Here is a 21944-nt window from a genome sequence, read left to right as displayed (position 1 = left end):
CAGACGTCTGCCAAGCTGATTTAAATTCGTATACCCCACAATGCATCGCGAGCGTCCTGAAGAAGTTTCTACGGGAATTGCCCGACCCTGTGATTCCCGTACAGTTCTACGATAGGTTTATAGAAGCTTCGAGTAAGTGTCAGAGACAAATACGGAACAGATTCTTTTGGAGTAAATTAATTTACAATCTTTTTTTAGATATTAGAAATGACGAGCAGTGCGCGGCTCGTTTGGGACAGCTGGTCGCCGACCTTCCCGACCACCATCGCAGCACCCTGTTCCATTTGATGGCCCATTTCTGTCGAATCTGCCAATTACAGCACGGGAGAGGGTACACGGAACCCCCCACCATCCTCACTCAAGTCTTGTGCCACATTTTCCTTCGACCACCTTGGGAACGAATTCTGTAAGCGCCCATAGAAATTATCAGTCAATCAATTTCCCATTCAGTACATTTTCACATCTATATTTTTTGCTTAAGACAAATCGTTCACAATATCGAGGCGCACATACGGATAATGGAGATGCTGTTGCTGCACGGCGAATGGAACGAAAGACTGCCCCAGTTCGCCAGTCCACCTCAGCTGCCGCCGCGAAAGGTCTCGAGACCGCAGTTTCCGGTTTTAGACGCGTACTCCGTTCTGGAGGAAGACAGTTCCATGGACCGATCGTCCTCGTCGAACACGGACAACAAAGAGCAACAGCAACCGCTCAGGTTATTCACAATTGAACACTAATGGGGAACTAGGAAAATAAAGATGCAGGGGGGAATAAATTCGTGGATTTTTAGAACGAGTCCTAGACCAAATTTCAGGCCTGAAATTAAATGTGTTACTGTTTCCCCAATAGACCACGCACGCTCCAGGAGGCTGAGTGGTACTGGGGAGACATCACCAGGGACGAGGTGAACGAGAAGATGATCGATTCTCCAGATGGCACCTTCTTGGTCCGCGACGCGTCCTCCAAGGGCGGCGAGTACACTCTGACGTTACGCAAAGGCGGGACCAACAAGCTCATCAAGATTTGTCAGAGGAACGGGAAATACGGCTTCTCGGAGCCGTACAACTTCCATTCGGTCATCGAGCTAGTGGACCACTACAGAAACTGTTCCTTGGCGCAGTACAACTCGACCCTGGACATTAAACTCTTGTACCCAGTGTCCAGGTTTCTACAAGTAATATCAAAAAGCAACTTTCATAAATTTTAACGGGAACACCTCTTTTAACTCGTTGTTTGATCGATCTCTTCTTCATCAGGATGACGAGATAGCGAGTACAACCGACATGACGAACGTCGCCCAGAAATACGTGGAGCTCGACAAAGACATCACCCACGCGTTGACGGAGTACAAGGAATTTTCTGAATTGTACAACAGAACGGCCTACGAGGTGCAGCTGAAGCGACAAGCGTTGGAAGCTTTTGCAGAGGCCATCAAGATGTTCGACGAGCAAATGAAGCTGCAGGAAAAGTTCCAGAAGGAAGCACAACCCCACGAAATCTCAACGTAAGCAATCTCATTAAACCTTCCTTAAATAATTTAACTCATCTTGATGATCGTGGTTGCAGTTTAACCGACAATGCTGACTTGTTGAAACGAAGACTGAAATCTTTAGAAGATAGCAAGGATCAATTGGACCGTAGCTTGAAGGAACAGATAGCGTACAACAGGACGCTCGAACGAGAGATGCACAAGTTGAAGCCTGATCTACTGCAGCTCGTACGCCAGAGGGACAAGCATCTAATGTAAGTCTAATTGTTTAATATATGCCCAGTGTAGCTATTTAAAAATTTAAGTCTAACTCATTCACTGCCCGTGACCCGTATATGGGTCCCAGCCTCATGCTTTTAGATACGATGTCAAGAAGCCAGACAGTGAACGCGTTGAGTAAAATAATTGCTGTGTTTTTAGATGGTTGAAGAAGAACGGCATGAAACAGAACAAGATAAACCAGCTAATGCTGAACCATTCGCACTCGAACCCCATGCTGGGCGACTTGGGCTACGGGGATCTCCAAGAAGTGGACTTGGAAGTTCATTTCGACGAGAAGACGTGGCTGTTCCTGGAGTGTTCCCGTTCAGACGCTGATCATTTGCTCGTCGATCGGCCAGAAGGTACCTTCCTCGTGAGGATATCGAGGACCGGGCAGTACGCGCTGTCGATCATGTACGAGATCTATGATTCTTTTTATTACTGATTTATCTTTTGGAATCGTTTTGGAAAAGTGAATTGTTCTTGCAGGTGTAATGGTACGGTGAATCATTGCATAATTTACGGCACTGAGCGCGGTTTCGGGTTCGCTGAACCGTACAACATCCACAAGAGCCTGAAACATTTGGTGCTGCATTACGCTCAGAACTCCCTCGAGGAGCACAACGAGAGTCTGAGCACGACTCTAGCCTATCCGGTTTTCGCTTCGCCCGCGGCGCTGGCGCAGCTGCAGGCGCAACAGATGCAGCTGCAGATGCAGATACACACGCAGAATCAGTCGCAGACCGCGCGTCCTGCCGACAACCAGCACATCGCGCCGTACACGTAATGCTCGCGCGGCGGTCCACCGACGTGGCCAAGTATTTAGAATACACCGTACACGCGTGTACGTTTGCAAGTTTTCTTGGTTGACGCCAAGCCACGACCCACGGTCGATCCCCCAGAAGATGTTTCTTTTGGTGTCGATCGCGCGACCTCAACGAAGCACAGTGGTATCGATAAAAAGAAAAACAGCGGAATCTACGGTCATAGAACGATCCACGACGATCGACAGGACCGAAACTGCATCGCGTCAAATTAATTTCTCAGCGTCCTGTCGACGACGAAAGAGACAGTTTTTTCTTTTATTTTTTTTTTCTCCCCCTCCCCCAAACTTTTAGCAACTCGCTGTCAAATCTATTCTCCCGAGGGAGGATCGTACAATTCCGAATTGCACTCTTCGATGCTCGATCGAATAGGTCAGAATAGCAAAGAATAAAAATCAGGGTTGTCGAGAAATTGAGAAAAGATATTTCTGACTTGTTCGACGTGCTCTTTTTCGCGAATGCGTTACCTCCGTTTTTTGCACGAGCATCGTTTATTGACGATCTACGGGAGCTGGATCTTCAGTGATATTAGAATATAATTAGCATTGCATGGGGGCGAGCCTCTCGAACACGGTTCTTTTTTTTTTTTTTTTTTTTAAGCAATTTACAATGATTCTCTTTGTAGCGTTTTGGAGAAAGAGAAGAACAGAGGCTCGGTGTCGATTTTTCAACTATGGCTCCCCGTACGATCGCGAAAACGTGTGCTCGTAGTTCACAACGAAATTCCACCGCGGAGGCGCGCGTTTAGAGCCTTTTTAAACGATGTTCACGATTTCAAAGATTTGCTCGAGAATCGTTTCTCGAATTAAAGCGAACGTATTTGTCTGTGATTTCGGATTGCCGACGCGAGAGATATATCGTGTGTTTATTGTTTTCCCCCTATTCGTTCTTAAACGATGTTTCACATTATTTTTAATTTTTTCATTACTAGAAAGCGCGTACGATTATTTCAAGATGGCGTCGTACGTACACTATGGATGGATTTGTGCAACTCGCGACCGTATATTACGGGAACGATGTTCGTAATTTTATTGTTTAAATCGCAGTTTTTTCTTTTTTTTTATTTGTCCAAATCGCGCGTCGCGTCTTTGAGTCACGCGTGAAAATACGTGGCAATTTTTGATGTTCGTGGTATTGTTTTGGGTGTTCGATTTTCTCTACCATTTTTATGGTAGAATTTGTAACGTTCGAGCCCAAATAAAACGCAGATACACGATTTTTACATTTCGTTACCGACGTCGTGTTTGTATCGATGAATAATAATTTTTATTATTCCATTAACGAGATTCGGGAAGTGAGCGCTGCTCAAACACGAGTGTATCGATCGCGAATTTTCAATACCATCGATTTCTTTTTTTTTTTTAAAGAAAAATTGCTACGTATTTTTTTCTGCAATTCGCGTGTGATTTGGTGTGTTTCCCGCTTCGTAGATCGACACTCACGCTGTACTCGAATGATCTCAAAGGTGTTTCCGTCGATCGTTGGGGCGGACCGGAGCAACGAAAAGAATTTTCGCGACTTTTGGTAGCGGAATTTTTAACGAAAAGGGCTCGTTCTCGAGAAATTTTGTGCATTACACAGCGGTCCGTAATCGCAAAAGTGTATCGAGAGCGATCCACAGAGGGGAAATATAGTGAATGGAGAAACACGAAGATACTTTTGGTTGTCAAGGTTCCCCCACGCGATCCACGCCATCACCGTAGTCAGAAAAAACGAATCCAAGTCGATTGAACGAGTGAGAAAGAATCTCGAGCTGGAAACGGTCCTCTGAACCGCGACGTCGCGTTATTTTAATCAATTACACGCGACAAAAAAATGAAACGACGTGGATGCATGTGGAGGGGGGATGAAGGTGACGCGTTGCACGGAGAAAAAGGCTCGTTGCTCATCCTAATGGCTTCGAATTACTTAGATTTAGGTAGCGTAGGTTTTTTATACGACAACAAAAAAAACACAAAAAAAAAAAATTAAAAAAAAAATAAAAATAGTGTCTCGGCGCTCGATTGGATTCTATATATTTTGTGATCGTCCGATCGATCGTTTAACCGTCTTCTTTCGCGTCGATGTCGGTTTTGTTCGAAATTCAGAAATTTCTCAATTCAGAAAATGGCGCGAAGGTTCGACGAAGACGCAAGACTCGCGCGGAGAACTCGTGGACAAAGATCGCGAATGTTTTCGAATTTTAGGAACGAGTCGAGATAATAGAATCTTCGACGAGAAGAAATATAATTTTCCCCCCCCAATGGACGCGAAACGCCACGTTTCGATCGACAAGATCGTCTGTCCTCGAGTTCCTCGGCGAGTCTTGCTTGTCAAGAAATAACACACACACACACACACACACACACACATACACGAGAGATACAGAGATGCATAATGTGTAATGTGCAATTAAACACGACACGTTTGGTGACGATGTAATACATTGAACGATGAGAATATATGGAAAAGAAAATGGAAGGGAAAAGGTGCGCGTGCGCGCACGCACGCGCTTTTAATTTCGAAATAAATCTTTAATTATTTATAATATGTACGGTACGGTACGTTATATTCATATATATATCTCAAAATCGTGATATGTACTGTTCAAGAGGCGGGGTCAACGAACGTTTGAGAAATTGTATTCGCTGGTAGATCGTCCGTAGATCTTTTTGTAACGAACCTTGGAACGTGTCTATTTTTCAGTTCGAGAGGAATTTTAGGTGGTTAGTGTTAAGGTCTCAGCGTCGAGAAGGTGCTTTGGAGCAACGCTGGGTGCTCGGTATTTAGGGCTAAAACGTGTGTGCAACGAATAAAATGATGCGTGCGTGCGTGCTTGTGCTGAATCACAAAGATTGAAACGAAGATATTTGACAGAAAACGAAGTTGAAATTACTGGAACGCATTGAAGATAGTTTTTGTTGAAGTCGATAGGTAAAAGTTTGCTCGTTCTTCGTGTGCTCGAGCTGCAATTATTATACTCTCACATTGCTTTGGATATATTACTTTTATACTGATTTATTAGGAATAGTAATTAGCGTTGATTTTAAGATTTATTTTAAACGCATTCGAAAGATTTAAATGAGGTGCAATGCTCGAGCATATCAAGAACGTTTATGTATTGACTTTTGAAAAATAGCGTGTCCTTGAAAACGAGTGGACTGTTTGTTAGGCGTGTGTTGGAGGCAGAGTGTCCAAAATTTTGTAAACAATTGCAGAGTACTCTTTTCCTCTTTCTCTCTCTCTCTCTTTCTGTTTCTCCGTTGCATAGAAAGGAACGAAAACGATTTGTGGAGGTCGATGAGACAAAGTTTCTCTTTTTTATCGCCTCCACCCACGCACAAGCTAGAAAGAGACCCCAATGATCTCCCAAATACTGTTCTCTCTCTCTTTCTCTCTCTCTGAGCATTGTTTACAAAATTTTGAGCAGTCGTTGCACTCGACGCGCGCCTTTTGTAGCATAATAAAAAATCGTACACGGTGATCTTCGACGCAAAATGCAATGTATATACCCCCCGAGTCAGTGTGAAGCTGTTTTTGTATAGAGGACAGGAGATTTGGGAATTAAACGCGGACTTCTCGGCAGGACCGGTTCGACGAAGCCTCAGCGGAACAATTATCGCGACGATCGTTCGATTCGACGAACGGAAGGACACAGACCCGGAAGGAGCGACAGAATCACGGGATTCGATGGACAGAAAACTTTTTTGGGGAGACTGAGAGAGAGAGAGAATTTTGAAAAGAAATGACGTGTAAAAGTTGCCTTAGCTTTTGTACAAGAGGTGTGAGAGAGAACGAAGAAATTGCAGAGAAAAAGAGAGAAGGAGAGAAAGAGAGAGAGAGAATGCATGTGGAAAGAGGAGAATTGTAGAGATTTCTACGGGTGCGATACGTCGATTCGTCGAAGCTGGATTCTATGACGAAAGTGATAAAAGACGGTTTAATCTAGCATTAATATCCCCTGTACGGCTCGCAACGAAGAGATTTTGCACGAAAAAAATACATTGATAATCAAATCGGTATCGATAAAGTTCGATTGTATCGCTGCAATTCCGTAATAGTAATAGTTAATAGCGATTCTTGTATTCTCTGGTCGCGGTCGGTTTCTCGAGGAACTCTCGTCGGGAAATTTTTCTACGGACGACAGATTGGCGCGCGAGCTAGCGGCCGGAATATTAATAAATTTTTCTAACATTGGCAGCAATATTTTGGCGATTTTTTATTAGTTAGGAGGCAAAACTCAGGTTCCAGTTACTATGAGAATATTTACCTAACGAGCTGTCGTAACAGAGATGTAATTTAAGGTTTACGATACACATATACGTCCTTATTGCGAAACCAATGAAACGTGGATTCGAATTCCTCTTTTTGTAAACGACTTTTTAAAAATAGACGCCAATAGGAGGTAGACGTATAAGGGGAGAAGATTCTTTTACGAACGAATCCTTGTGTCTGCGATAAATATTTATCCCAGGCACAATAATTTATTTGTTAGAGAATTGTTCTCGACGCCGCTGTATGCCAGAATCGTGGCCAGACCGGGAGTATTTGTTCACGGGTGCGTGCGCTTGGTAGAGGAATGGCTGAGAACGGGATACGATATTATATAAATAAGAGAATCGTGTAATACTCATTGCAATTTACCCATTGATCGCGTTTAAGTCCAGATCTCTTCGGGAAAGGACGATTCGTTAGACGTGTGTTGCTGAAATGGGCATTGTTTCAACGACGAATATGCAATTTTTAAAAAAAGTCAATGTTTTTCAACGTGTTCACTGTCTGTGATCCGTATATGGGTCACACCACCGTGCTATTTGATACGTCGCTGCGAATTTGGACAGTAAACGCGTTAGTACTCGTTCTAAAGACGTATTACAGAAATGGGTATCGTTTCGACGACGAATTTGCAATCTTAACAAAAAACAGTCAATATTTTTCAACGCGTTCGCTGTCTGTGACCCGTATATGGCTCACACCACCGTGCAATTTGATACGCCGCTGAGAGTTTGGACAGTGAATGCGTCTACGTTTGTTCTAAATAAGCTCAGAGTCTATCTCGATGCGCGAAACAGTGGAAAATGGCGTAAATAACGACACGCGTGGGATCCACCCTCTGTTTTGCACCGTATTGCGTTTCCATTCGAGCGTGCAATATTTGCACAGAGCTCTACGAGAGCTCCCAGAGACTCCATGCGTTACTTTCGCGTTAAAATTCATGTCACTTCGTGGAAAATGATTACTTCAACGAAATATTGCTCCAGATCCTCAGCCACGTCTATCGTTGGGGGACGCGTACGCGATAAACACGATTTCAAGACGATTTCGTCTCACAGATCCATGAAACTTCTTAAAATCACGCTAGGACGGCCGATAGATTCGCGCACGTCCATTTTTGGATCCTTGCCAGTCTTTGTTTGTTGTATTACGGATCGTGTAAGACCGCGAGTGTGTGTCGGTGGGCATTGGGACGCCTTTGTGCGAGCGAGAAACGTATGCGAATGCAATATTAATCGTGAATCATTGATTAACGTTTAGTGTATGGGGGGGATCGTATTTTGGGCGGCGAGACGAAGCAGAAAGGGTTTCAGAATTGCAGATAGAGCTGAAGCGAGAGGGGTGTGTGTGTGTGAGTGTGCAGCGAGGGGTTCGAGGTGTTTAAAAAGTCAGGATCGATACACGATGATTACGTTATTGACGAATGTATGCTGTCCCACTGTGATAAAACTTTTGTTTTTGCATGTAAAATATAATATTATTGTCGTAAGTAACGAGGAGTAAGAAGAAAAAAAAATAAAGCATATATTATGGTGCATATATATAGATGTATGCGCGATCTTAGAACGATCTATGTATGTACCTATATATCTATATATGTGCAGGTACACATCACACGTGAGCATACATACATTGTGATCGAGCGTGCACGCGGTAAAAAAGAATGGTGCATGCCCGCTACAAAGAATAGAAATTTTTTTTTTTTTTAGTTATCGAGTCCGTACCGCCTTCATGCGCTTGCGACGAACGCGAGACGATTGTTCGTTGCTCGACGAAAAGATGTTCGTTTCCCTGAAAGCGATGTTCACTTTGTTCGAGAGTTGTAAAGCCTTTTTAATCGCGGTGTAACGAAGAAAAAGTATGGAAAAAAAAAGGAGAAAAAAAACCGTAACGTTTAAGATGCGCCACTCGCGTTCGACGAGAAAGAATTGGAATTGTGTGTTCGAATATGTGTGTGTGTGTATCTGTGATTTTGACGAGGCTAACAAAGGGAGCGAGCGTTTGATATTCGATGAAATTTTACACGCGTATAAATTTACTTTATATTAGAGTGCGAAATTTATGTTCGTTTTAATCGGTACACGTGGAATTTTGATGAATTTTAGGGCGTCTCTCAGGTGCATGAAAACCGGCGGTGACAATGAATGTTTACTCGCTTTTTCGCGCAACGGTCATCCTCATATTGTACCGTTTATTTGGTAGTTCTACCATGTAAAACCATTTATATTTGCATATGATTAATATGTTTTACTTACAACGTTCTGGCATTTAATTTAGATCCGTCTGTGGCCCTCCTTTCGCTCCTGAACACTCCAGATACTTAATCACAGATCCGACAACCAGCTCTGCGAACTCAAGATGTTAGAAAATCATCGACAAGATCCTCAAGATACCTCACATAACAGCTCCAGGAAAATCAGATCAGATACTCGAGGCACGTTAAGGTTTACAATCCCCAAATCTCATTTTACCATTCAATTTACTTATTAAGATCTTAAAACATAATTGTAGCTTTGCACTGTCGAGTCAAGCCACCCTGAGGCACCATAAATCATCAGTTTCAGCGAAGAGTCAGGATTTGTACCCTTTATTTGGTACCTCCACCCATGTTCAACCATTTATACTTGCATATGATTAATATCTTTCACTTACAAGCTTTTAATACTTAATTCAGATCCGTCTGCAGCTCCCTCTTCGTTCCTGAACACTCCAGACACACACGAATCCAACACCCAACTCTGCAAACTTAAGACAAGACAGCAGTTCCAAGAAAAATAGCAAAAACATATCAAGGCACGTGTTAAGGTTCAGAATCCATACAACTAATTCTACCATTCAATTTACTCATCAAAATCCTGTTAAAACTCAATTCCAGCGTAGCACTGTCCCAGTCAAAGTGTCCCGAGGCAACTAAAAATTGTTGCCTCGTTGCAAAGGAAACGATACAACGAACAGAACGGTAAGCTCATTCGGTAGAAAACATCGCCTTCCAGGTTTGATGGTTCTGACGCGCAGCGTACGGTTGTCGACTCTGTTTCAGGAAGCAAATTGCACCCAGGAATTGGAACTAATGCACGAAGTTGCAAGCGCTGGGAAAGTTACGAGGTTCGATTCCGCCGCCGGTATTGGCAGCCGTGGAATTACAGGAAAGAAACCACGCGCGCGCGAATCGCGTGTCCCGACGCGACAGACGTTAGCATTGTTGCTAGAAAATCGCTGGCGGAGTCGGTACTCTGTCTGTGTGTGCGTGTGCACCCTACGCGGGACGAAACAACGTTCCCGATTGGCAGTGTGCATCGCGTAGCGAGCTTGCGCGCCGCATTGCACGGCTGCAGTCGAGTCATTATGCAGGTACTGCCTGTCACTTCTGCTCGCCGTAACCGCAGACCGACGTTGACTATCGTCGAGCTCCCTATGCATTCGATCCTCGACGGTTTCGTCGCCCGATATCGGCGGTGAACCGCTGAATATATTACATCTCGTTTAAACCTGATTTCTAATGCATCCCGTAGCGTCTGTGAGGGCTACACTGATTCCAGACGACCAACCTTATCGATTCTTTTCCTCCGAATTAGCAGTCAAGTATACCAAACAAGGCATAAGAAGGAAGTAACAAATTTTCTATGAACAATTTTTTATTTTACACTCCCCCGTCTCAGCTTGTGTTTTTTTTTCCAGAGGCTTTGTGAGGAAATCAACAATCAAGCCTTTCGTTTTTTTTTATCGATGCCCACCGTGTCGAAAGAGAGATTTATTCAATCAGAATAGGAATAGAATCCCAAAAATATAAAACTGAACAATTTCCCCGGGAATTCTATATAAAACCATATGAGACTAATTTATTCAGAGCAAAAGTTTCTCCATTCTCGGAACGTTACGTCTCTTTTGGTTTTGGTCTCATTGTCTTCCAGCCACGCGGTAATTAACGTCGTAATAAGCCTTATATTCGTTCAACAATCGACTGTGCACCCTGTCCGATTACTCGCATAACTGCTGACTCGAGTTCCCCCGCAACCGACGCAGCTCGTTCGACCATACGCGAAGTTCCGTCGAATCATTATCCGCTCTGACCACTGCCGGAGTTTATTCTACCGACTTCTGCTCGAGTAGCAATTTTCCCGCTGCTTCGAACCGTGCAACTCGTTAGAGCAGTCCGTAATCTGCGTTCAAGCGTCTTGAACGTATTTATTTATGCGTTTGCAATCGTTCCCGCGGTTGCTCCGTTACGCTCGCTTTGTAATCATCGCCCGTGACCGTCGACTGTGTTCCGATTAAATAATTACGCGTCGTTATAAACACCCATTTAATATTGCGCGTCAATATTAGGCCGGTTCTATTTAACGCGACCAATCGAATCGCGATTACGCGCCGTCGGGCCAGCGACCGGGTTTTTCGCCACCGGCGGAATATCGGATTTTCGAAACGTCGCAATGGGAATTAATAATACTGTTTGCCGCAGCATTATGCGGCGCATCGCGATCGTTCGTTGCACCGTGAATTTCGGCAGTGGTCCCTTCCTAATCGATGACGTTCGATCCGCGAACGACGATGGCGACCACTCCATTACGTTGCTATTTGGTAATCGAAAACATTTCATTTTCCATAAACCTTCATCGAGCAACTGTCTATGACGATAGGGTTTTAATTCGACAGTGGTCGGGGGCGGGTCGAGCAATTTCAAAATGTACAAAACTCCATTATCTGCGTAAAAGGTCGAAAACAATTGGTCGAAAGTTTAAACAGTTGTCAGAGCTGTCCCGGAGATGCAGAGGCTGGGGGTCGGCGGATATTTCTCGCGTAACCGAGCGAAAGGAGGTCAGGAACGACGCGTACGACGGACGAGGGTCGTTGGCGGGCCTGTATGTGCGTGGGGGGCTGGCGGCGAAGGGGTGTTTAACCGTTCGGAGGCACTCGGGTCCTCTCGGGCGTCGTCGCGGTTTCGCGGTGCGCGGAACTTCCGCGCGCACGTAGCGCGTGGGCAGGATCGGACAGGCACGAACAGGTTCGGGCAGGTGAACATGCGGTCGACTGTAGAACACGTTTAGTAGTGGACAATGAACTAATTAATCTAGAGTTGTACATTGATATTGGATAGAGTCGAAGTCAGGAACAAGGCACGAAGAAAATGCGCGGTAATAGGAAGAAGCACGTGGGGCGCGGATTACACGTTAGATGTTCGCTCGCGAGACTCTTTTTAACTATCAATAGCGCGCGTTCCGTTAAATATCGCGCAGGTGTGCGTTCCCCAGCGATGGTATATCGGCGCCTGAGCGCGGTTTGACTTGCGTTCGCGGGGTGGCGACGCGTGCAGGGTCACGACAGGTATGCACAGGTATATACGGCCATGCTTCGTGACGGTCTCGCGCACCCTTTCGCGCAGAAGCTATCGCGCGTAAGACTACGTGGGGTCGAGGGTAGGAGCTAAAGCAGGTAACGGGTCCGTGTGGGAGGTTAGGGTTGACGCTGGGGGGTGGTAGCCAGGAGATGGTGGGCGAGGGGACGAAGGGGCGAGGCGGGTAAAGGCGCGCGCGGACGTCGGTCTAACGCGGTGCGGCGTAGTCGACATTGGGCGTCGGGCCACAGCGGCGTCGCGGTCTCGGCTCGGTAGCACGCTCGGAACGCGGAACACGCGCGCGCCAAGTGTGCGACGGGGACGCGACACGAGGAGTCCAGTGCTCGACGCGACCGTTTCAAACCCCCCAACCCTAGCACGCACGTCCGAAAGTTTGAATTCTCGCGAGTGATACGTTCCCCCGGGTAAAGGCGTCTCGCGAGTGATCGGATATCGTGAATAGCGAGGTCGCTTGCCGGTGAGGATGTCGTCGGGCCCGTCGGGACTCGGTTAAGACGCACGCGATCGCGGTACAAGTGTTCGAGGATCTCTCGGGGTTAACAGTGCGTTCGAGCGCGCGCGACGACGGTGAACCGTCGGTGGAGCACGCCGGACGCGGTGAAGACGACCGTTCGGGTTCGTCGTCTCGATACGAAGGTGGAGGAGGCGGCGGCGCACGATGAGACGGACGACGAGAGGATGTCGCGCGGACGTCGCGGGATTCGTCGTCGTCGTCCGCCTGCCCCTCGACGAAACGAGGCCCGGGATAGCCGCGACGGGGCCCGCCACGCGCTGACGGGACCGGGACCCATGGTGCGCGATGATCTGATGGGACGAGTCATGTCCCGCGTCCTAGGGACCCTGCCGGCGCGCTCGACGCTCCTCACGAGCCTCGCCGCGGCCCTCTTTGTACTCTCCTGCTGCTCCAGGTGCGCCCGCACCAGCGAGTTCCCCGAGAGAGAGTGTTGCGACCTGATATTCCCCATACCGGAGCCCACGGGAAGATCCACCTCGGCGCCCACTCCCACGGGCAGAAGCGGTGAGCAAGACTCGACAGAGATTTATTAGTCCGCTTTGGTGCTGCTCCAAAGTGTCGACTGATCGAAATCGATCGAGAAAACGTTGCCGCGTTTATTCGAATCCACGCGTACGATGGTCCCTCCTCGTGTTTACTTTTAAAGACGTTCGTTCCGTTTTATGGAACAACCAGAGAGGAAGCCAATAATTGGACGGGGGAGCCAATAGCTGTACGTACCCGGTATATATCTCGGCCGTATTTCGCTAGCCACCGCGTCAGCTATTACAATTTCCGTCGAGGGACGAGAGGATTATTAATTCAATTAGGATCGGTTATTAATTCAACAACGACGGTTTATCGTCGCTAGTTTGCGGCGCGGCGCTAATTTAAGCGACAAAACGAGCGCGTAATCGAGTTTGCCCGCTTCCAGCGCGCCCCGCGCTAGCCTCGAGTCTTCGTTCGGTTTTCGGGGGCGAAATGGCTTTTAAACTTCCGGGGGGGGAGGTTGTTTCGCTCCGGTGAATCGTTTCTTTCGCGTATCGGGAACAACATTCGCCGAGGGTTGTTGGCCGAGGACGCCGGGTGTCTGCGAACATTTCGACCTCGCGGGGGATGAACTACGATCCAGGTCGACCGCGATCGAAGGTTATCTACCGCGTCTATAGCCCCGGAGTAAGTTTCAGGAAGTCATTTATACCCCCACTGAATTCCTCGTGGTGGCGAAATATCGCGTACGTGCTCGACGAGTGTTAATAATGAAAGATGATCAGCCCCATCGACATTTTATATTCCTCTATTCCGTTCCACCCGGTGAAAGGTCGAGTATCAATGTCTCTTTATCAATTTCGAGGGTCAAAGGTAGCCATCTGAAACGTTTCAAACGCGTCCTGAAACTGCATAGAACAGAAGGCGACGGTCCGTCGCGAAGGAATCTTCCTTCAAAGATTCTCCAAGAGCCCGACCCGTCCTACCGCGGTCCCCTGGCTTAAATGTCGCGAGTCAAAAAATAAAAGAATACGGGAAAAGACACGCGGGAAGGGACGGAAGGCGGTTGCCCGAGAAAAAGAAGCCGCTCCGGCTCCGAGAAAGAGAAAAGAGGGGAACAAGAAGTGGCCCATTGACGTTAAATCGCACGGTGAGGCGCTTTTAAAGGTCCTCGGTGTTTTCGTGCGACCTACTTTTTGCCGAGCCGCAACGTAACGAGGTTGCTTTCGAATAAATTCCAAGTATCTTCGAGCCAGCGTTGCGTTCCCGCTCGTTGCGTCCACGAATCGGGGATTTTTTGGCAGGGCTCGATGTTCCCCGGCAAACGTTAGGCACATTGGCCCTGTGCTGTTCCATTTCTGCGCAAAACAATCGCCGAGTGGTCTCCTGATGTTTGCTCAACGATTCCCGTGCGAACTTACCGACGAAAATGGTAGATTTACCACTTTACCGACCCATTAATCGGTCGGTATGGTAATGCAGGGTAAATCGCTAGCGGTCGGTAAGTGGTTACCGATCACAGGTTGCGTCGGTAACGAAACTGAGTCGGTAAATGTATTCGATAGAGCGTAATCCGTAATTTAAAGTATCGCGTATCGTTGTATACCCTGCTTTTCGATCGAATCGCGCAACGACGTGGGGGGAAAAGCGTTGATATTTATGGTACGAGCCGTGATTAATTAATCGCGGATGGAAGATCGAATATATCGCAAAGTACAATTTATAACCTCGCGATCCGTTCGCCGGTATCGGCCGCTATTTATAACCGGCGATTCTGGTAAGGATTTAATTCCGGGGCAGCGTACTTTGTACGAACATCGATGCAGTCAATTTGTAAAAGAGAACCAGCCCCTCCTATTATCGAATTCCAAATTGCCAGAGCAAATAGATAAATCCACGCCTTTGTACAACCGATTAGTATCGCGGGATTATCATTTCGATGGTCCATCGGGGTCCACCCATCGTCTTTCTATTTTACTTCGCTCGACCTCGTTTCTCCTCGAACCGGCCATCTTCGCTGCGTCAACCCTTGGAGCCGTTATTACTACTTGTATCACGGTAAAAGGAACACCTTAAATTACGCGGATCCTCGTCAAAGAAATGACTAATTAATTGGTCGGCAACCTCGGGTCTCCTTGACCCGATACGCGGTTCCCTTTGAACTCGACCTATCGTTCGCGACCTCGATCGTAGAAACGGTTCCAGCTTCTTGATCTTCAGCGTACCCTCCTTTCTAACTGATTGTAATAACAATAGTAACGGTATCGTGCCGTGTCCACACGCAAATACGATTTAATCCGCGAGGAGGAGTCGATTGTTGAAATTTCCGTGATAATTTCTCGAAATTTAATTAAACGATTGCAACTCGATCGAAAGACTCTGTCGTGTATCCAGGACGTGCTTTCTACATATTTCATACGGTTTTCAACGGAAAAACAGACACGAGGGCCCCAGGGTCGCTTAATCCCCCAAGTATTTGCTGTCGAGGCTCGAAATTAATTCCACGATCGTTAATCACGCAGAGATGACGTTCCACGCGCTACGAGGAATTGACTTTCAACGTCGTCTCGCGAGGAGACGCCTTGGAATTCCTACCTGCAGTTTCTTCGTAGCTCGAGCCCACGCGTTTCGTCCTTTTTCGATGCATTTTCCTGGGCGAAGTCATTTTTCCTGTTTCCGTTGCAATATCTCTGCCAGCATTCCTACCTCGGTCATTTTTGCAAGTTTATACAGAGTAAAATGAAATGAAAATTTGCACCTCCATTTTATTAATTTGCTTCGATGATTGACTTGCGTTCTTTTATTGTGGTCTATTTAGTTCGTCAATATTTTTGAAAAATATTTCAACAACTTTGAACGTCCATTTTCTGAATTTGCTTTCAATGATAATTTAGTTGGTATTAACTGGTATTCTTTTCCCGTCTGTTCTATTTTTGTTCCCGTTTGGCGCAAGTTTATTTTAGCGAGACGTAAATCACAATTTGCATGGCGAAGCAGCATCTATTAAAAGACTCGCTAAAATCGTACTCTCGTCTAATTAGACAGATTTTAACTTGGCCTCAGACACAGGTCGACGGTCATCTTTTTTAACGAAATTCGCGTTACCACCGCGCGTGATTAGCAGAAATGGAAATTAGCTGAATCGCGTCTGACCCTTGTACGCTCTACTTTCGAGCTACGCCGGTAGAAAAGCACGCTTATGGTCAGCCACGCTAAATGCATCTCGCGATTCCCCTGGCGCTTCTAACGTTTACATACAGGGTGTTCGGCCATCCTTGGAAAAAATTTTAATGGGCGATTTTAGAAGCCAAAATAATACGAAAATCAAGAATATAAATTTCTTGACTAAGGCTTCGTTAAAAAGTTATTAATAAATTTCAAATCGTTCTGAAAAAATTATTTTCGGTTGCAGGGGTCAATTACAATCATTTTTGGTGAACAGACATAGCTTCGAATTTCTATGCATTTTCGAGAAAAAAATTCATTAACGAAAATCTAGTCTGAGGCCAGAAATGTGGTTCCCAAAATGTCAAGCGACTCTTTAAAATGTCATAACTTCTGAACGGATTGGACGATTTTAATGTTTCAAAAAGCAAACTACGCGTATTTTGGTGGAGAATATGTAGAAATTCCAAAAATATTCGAAAAGTTGCTCCTTAACCCAGTAAAATGAGAAAAACCCTATAAAAATCGTTCAATATTCAAATGGCCATAACTCCTACAATCGTAAATATATTTCAATGAAACTTTTTTCTAAAATAGGGCTCGTGGATACCTACCAAAAAGTATTAAACGAAATTTCCGTAGGGCGTCAAACACAATTATTAAAAATGAAAAACGAATTTTCAAGAATAATCGACAGGGGGTAGGTGCCTTTTCTCGGCGAAAAAAAAAAATTTCAAATCGTTCCAAAAAAATTATTCTTAGCTAGGGGAGTCAATTACAATCATTTTTAGTTAATAAAAAAAACCTCAAAATCCTGATCACTTCCGAGAAAAAAATTCCATACAGGCGGAACTTTAAATTTTAATAACATTTTAACGAAGCCTCCATCAACAAATTAGTATTCTTGATTTTCGTCCTCTTTTAACCTCTAGAATCCTCCATTACAATTTTTCCCAGGGTTGTCCGAATACCCTGTATATTTAAAACCTCGTTTGCTCCTTTCAATTTATACTCGTAAAAAAAAAATTAATAAAGCTCCCAAAGGAACCAATATCACGGTTAGCAATAAAAATAAGCTTTCTTCCGTTTGTAGACAGAAAGGGGGAGAAAATAGCGTGGTCCAACGAGCCTGAGTTCCCCATTACGATCGATCACACGGAAAATATTACGTTCGTAAAATTTCACTTTCAAGGACAGTATCTTCATAAATCTGACGATGCAATATTTACACACGAATATATCGATTCTTAATAATTTCTGATTTATTTGCCCCCCCCCCCGATGGAATAGTCCAATGTTATATTCTTTTGTGCTGGAAGGTCAGATCGTTTCGAAGATACGTTCGATGTGTTATATCGAGCTCCAGGATGCACCAGTGTCGATAACAAATTTGATTTTTTATCATCGTTCCGGGGGTGAAAAAAACTCGATAATTCGATACGTGGGTGGTCCAACGGGCGAAAAATTGAAACCTTTCTCGTTTATTCGTCGCGATAGCCCAACGTACCGTGGCTTCACGGACCCGTAGATATTTTTCTTTTTTATTTAATGACTTTGTTTATCATTATCTTGGTGCACGGGGCTACGTGGGGGAGACCCTTGAAATTCAATGATTGCTCGTACGGTGCTTTGCTCGCCGTAAACCGGTCGGAAATAACGGGGTGGGAAATGGGTGCAGGGGATAAGAAATACGAGGGTGGCGATGATGTTACCTGGAAGTCGACTTTACCGCGCGTCGTATAAACGCGGAGACCCCGGGACAAAGTTTTTTTTACCGACGCTCGTGAAATACATACACCGTGGTACTACCCGCGTTCGTTAAACTACGATCGTTCGCTCCTTGTTGGGAATCGTGAGCGATCTCCTCCACTCCAGAGATGAATTCTACAGTGGAAAATAATGGGTGAAGTTCGTTTAAACGTGGGCTAAATTTTGTGCAAGTTATAATATCTACGGTCGTGTAGAAAATAATGGGGGAAATGTTAACATAAAAACGTAGACTCAATTTTTTTGTATATTATAATATTAACTGTTGTGGGGCATGGTAAATAATGGGGAAAAGTTCTTATAAACGGAGATACAATTTCATATAAATTATAATTTCAATGGTCGTAACGAATAAATAATAGTTGCAAAAGTTCGTATAAACGTAGACACAATTTTATATAAATTATGTGAATGGTCGTGGGGCGTAGAAAATAATGGGAAAAGTTCTTATAAACGTAGACACAATTTTATATAAATTATAATTTCAATGGTCGTAACGAATAAATAATAGTTGCAAAAGTTCGTATAAACGTGGACACAATTTTATATAAATTATAATATCAACGATCGTGGCCCGTAGAAAATAATGGGGAGAGTTTGTATAAACGTATAAACAATTTAGAATAAATAATGAAAGCAAAAGTTGATATAAACATATATAGAATTGAGAGTAAATTAATCTGTGGGGGGCTGTGGCGCGTGGGAAGCGGAGGCTCTGGTCCGATCAGTGACGTTCAGCTGCACTGGGCGCGGTCACGTTTGGGATGGGGTGATCGCTCCGGAAAAAAACCCTTGTACGAGGTTTTTAATTAGATTTCTCTATGGGAGTTGTAATTAGGCATTATTTGCTTCATTAATACTGAAAAAAAAATAGAAAGAACCACCAACTTTGTAATTAGAGGTACCAACAATAGAGTAAGTGAACATTTGGTGAAAGTAAAATAGGGAAACAAATCTCGTAATGAGGTTCCAATTTATACTGAATCAGTAAGTGTGTAGTACAAATAGAAATCGTGTTAGAAATAGAATTGTTTAGAATCTCCAATTAGAGGTACCCAACATATAGTAAATGGGGAAATCTCGTAATGAGGTTCCAATTTATACTGAATCAGTAAGTGGAACAGTACACAAATAGAAGAATCGTGTAGAAATAGAATGTTATCTCCATCTTTGAAGTGGCAGTTTATCGAAATTGTCCTGTGTCCTGAGAATCATATGCATTACAGTGTAAGATTTCTGGCTAAGCAGCTAAACAGGGTGTAAATATTACTTATCGAACGGGAACAAGTCGCCGTACATGCGCCAAGCTATGTGTAACAGAATTACCCAAGTGTCTAGCGTGTACGTTGCGTCTTGATCCGCGTACATCGAGGGTAGTTGCGTCGATAATAACATTCCAGAGGAAGCTCTCGTTTCGTAACCGGATTTAATACACGATAATCGACGCTCCTAATCTCTCTCTGATCTTCAACATCGAAAACCAAGTTTCGAAAAGACTCAACGCAAAATAGAATTCCGGGTAATTAAATTGGGTAGAATTTTGGAAAATTTCCAGGTTCGACTGGGAAAGGTCGAAAGTATCGCGGTGTGTTGAACACGGAACGGGGTTCGCAGGCCTTATCGCGGGGAAGGGCCAGCCCTACCTAAAACCCTTCGGTTCGACTCGCCTGAGAGATCTAATCGCGGTTTCCTTCGCTCACCAACCGGCTGCTCGTTCTCGTGCCGCTCGCTCTTATATTCTTGGAACGCGAGACTACGCCTCGTGCCACCCTCCGCGATAAACCACCCCCTTTCCTATTATATCCTCTGTCGATGTCTCGTCACCCACTCCACCACCGTTCGATCCCCTCCAAAATAATACGTCATCGACAAAATAAATTCTGCTGGTTCTCAAAATATCAAAATTCATCGTTCGATATCGTTTTCAGACAAAAGACAGATAATGTTTCCACTTTCGATTCTCAGACCGATCAAATTGCCCCCAAACCATCCATTTTACATTTCCACCCCTTTTGGGAATATTTTTCCTTTGGAGATTTGGCCAGAAATTTACCAGGTTATTAATATTTCCCACCCAGACCGTTGGCCCGCGATTTTTCCTGCCAGCGTCGAGAATTCAACGCGAATTTACGCATTTATTTCATATCTCTTTTTCAGGGGTGATTTTTTTCCCCCCCTCCTCTCCGCGCAGCCACGGAACCGGTCGGATATTTCGCGTTAAAACGTTGTAAAAAACGTTAGAACGGGCCGCAATTATTCGGCGGTTTCTGGTTTTTAGTTATTCCGTTTTAATTAATTCTTGTTAGAGCAGCGACGACGACGGCATTGTCTCGACATCGTTGCTTTAACGATCGTTGGATATAAAAACAGAGCGAACCAGGGACTCCTGGTAATTGTTTCGTCTTCCTCCGCAGTGCTCGTTCGTGCTTTGCGTATTACAACGTATCGACGTTTCATCTCCCATCGATCGAAAACCGATTTATCCCCCTCCGGATATATTTCCTCTTTGTTTCTCGCGAAAGAAACCTGGAAATCGTGGGGTCGATTAAACGCGTTGTTGCGCCGACAGATAATTAATTTCGTTTAATTCGACGGTGGTCGGGGCTCGTGGACGCGCGGGAAAAGATCATTAATCGATCCGATATACGAGTAAATCTGACCCGATAATAATGTCGTTGGATTATCGTTTACGGTAATCGAATTTTTCCCGCGCTTAACGAACCCCTTAACGCGCATGCGCGGTCCTGTACGTTCAAAAGGAAGTTAGGTGTCTGGAAAATTGTAAATAATTAAAGTAAATTTAAATAGATACTTCAACAAATGCATAATGAGACTGAATTTTCAAAAATTGAGGTTCTATCAGAGAAACTTAAAAAAAAATTCAAAATTGATTCTATTGGGGGTAAATGCTTATAAGTGAATGAAAAATTGCTGAAAAGTTATGTTTCAACAGTAGAATTACCAAGAATTATTATTTGTACCAAAGAAGATTTTAAATAATCCAAATTGTAAATTTTGAGAAATCCAGTCGAGTAAATTTTTATTGTGGGTTATTTGGACAATTTTGGATAGTTGTACTGTCGATGGTTGATGTTTTGGAGTGATCCCAGAAGCAGTGACAAATTCCCTGGGTTAGGAGAGGAGAAATGGGAATAAAATTAAGCTCCTTTCGCCCCCCTGGCGGAGCAACAGCCCTCCGAATTAGAATTAACCCTTTGAGTTTGTTTCGACGAATCTGTGTCACGGGCATGGCGCGTCGCCAGGTATTCTCACACCAACGCAATTAGTCGAAGCTTCGTTTTGACGAGATTACGGGCCTCCTCTATCCGGGGGTTAACTTCGTGTTTAACGGTTGATACGGTTCGGCGCCTATGTCGTTTCGCGGGTCTCTTATTCCGGAGACAGTAGAAGAACGACAAAGTGGGTCGGTGGAACAAAAGAATCCAATCAAAATTAAAGAGCTTTGCAAAAAACATTGATTCACCATCCACTCGTTTGAGATTTGCTTGCAATTCTACGCCTATGTATCCCCAGTTTACAAACAAATTTCTCAGATATTAAAGCTTGATGAGTTTATTATAAAAAGCTTTGTAAATGACGTCGATTCTTTGGGTTTCCTCGAGGATTTATTCCAATTGCAATAGTTCAGATTTGCTAGCAATTCTACGCCTATGCATCTTCAGCTTTGGCGTACAAATTTCTCAGATATTATTAATGCGTGAAAAGCTTTGCAAAAAACGTAGATTTTTTGGGTTTCACCGATGATCGAGGATCAATTCGAACCACGTATAGTCGATTTGCTATCAATTCCCACGCCTATGTGGGCAGAGCACCAGATCCCCTAGATGT

The 21944-nt window shown here is 44.6% G+C and overlaps 2 protein-coding genes across 7 annotated transcripts in view; both read left to right on the top strand.

The window, feature by feature from the left end:
• Positions 1-9355, top strand: part of LOC122399909 (phosphatidylinositol 3-kinase regulatory subunit alpha) — a 30566-nt gene extending 21211 nt beyond the window's left edge. For 4 of the 5 annotated variants that reach the window (XM_043400970.1, XM_043400968.1, XM_043400969.1 and 1 more), the window contains 8 exons: positions 4-132; positions 199-406; positions 482-715; positions 850-1174; positions 1257-1504; positions 1567-1743; positions 1910-2164; positions 2240-9085. In XM_043400970.1, coding sequence (XP_043256905.1) covers positions 4-132; positions 199-406; positions 482-715; positions 850-1174; positions 1257-1504; positions 1567-1743; positions 1910-2164; positions 2240-2537 — 1874 coding nt within the window. In that variant the 3' untranslated portion in view covers positions 2538-9085. Of the gene's footprint in view, positions 1-3; positions 133-198; positions 407-481; positions 716-849; positions 1175-1256; positions 1505-1566; positions 1744-1909; positions 2165-2239; positions 9086-9105 lie in introns of those variants that run through there. The other variant, XR_006259304.1, reaches the window with a different exon arrangement.
• Positions 9356-12672: 3317 nt separating this feature from the next.
• Positions 12673-21944, top strand: part of LOC122399910 — a 177225-nt gene continuing 167953 nt past the window's right edge. For both annotated transcript variants that reach the window (XM_043400972.1, XM_043400971.1), the window contains exon 1: positions 12673-13199. In XM_043400972.1, the coding sequence (XP_043256907.1) occupies positions 12860-13199 (340 nt within the window). In that variant the 5' untranslated portion in view covers positions 12673-12859. The remainder of the gene's footprint in view (positions 13200-21944) is intronic.

This window comes from Colletes gigas, unplaced genomic scaffold (assembly GCF_013123115.1).
Source record: "Colletes gigas isolate AHSC1104 unplaced genomic scaffold, ASM1312311v1 Colletes_gigas_Sc00015, whole genome shotgun sequence".
Taxonomy (NCBI): Eukaryota; Metazoa; Arthropoda; class Insecta; order Hymenoptera; family Colletidae; genus Colletes; species Colletes gigas.
The sequence above is the reverse complement of the archived record's forward strand: the minus strand, read 5'-3'. Positions and strand labels throughout refer to the sequence as shown.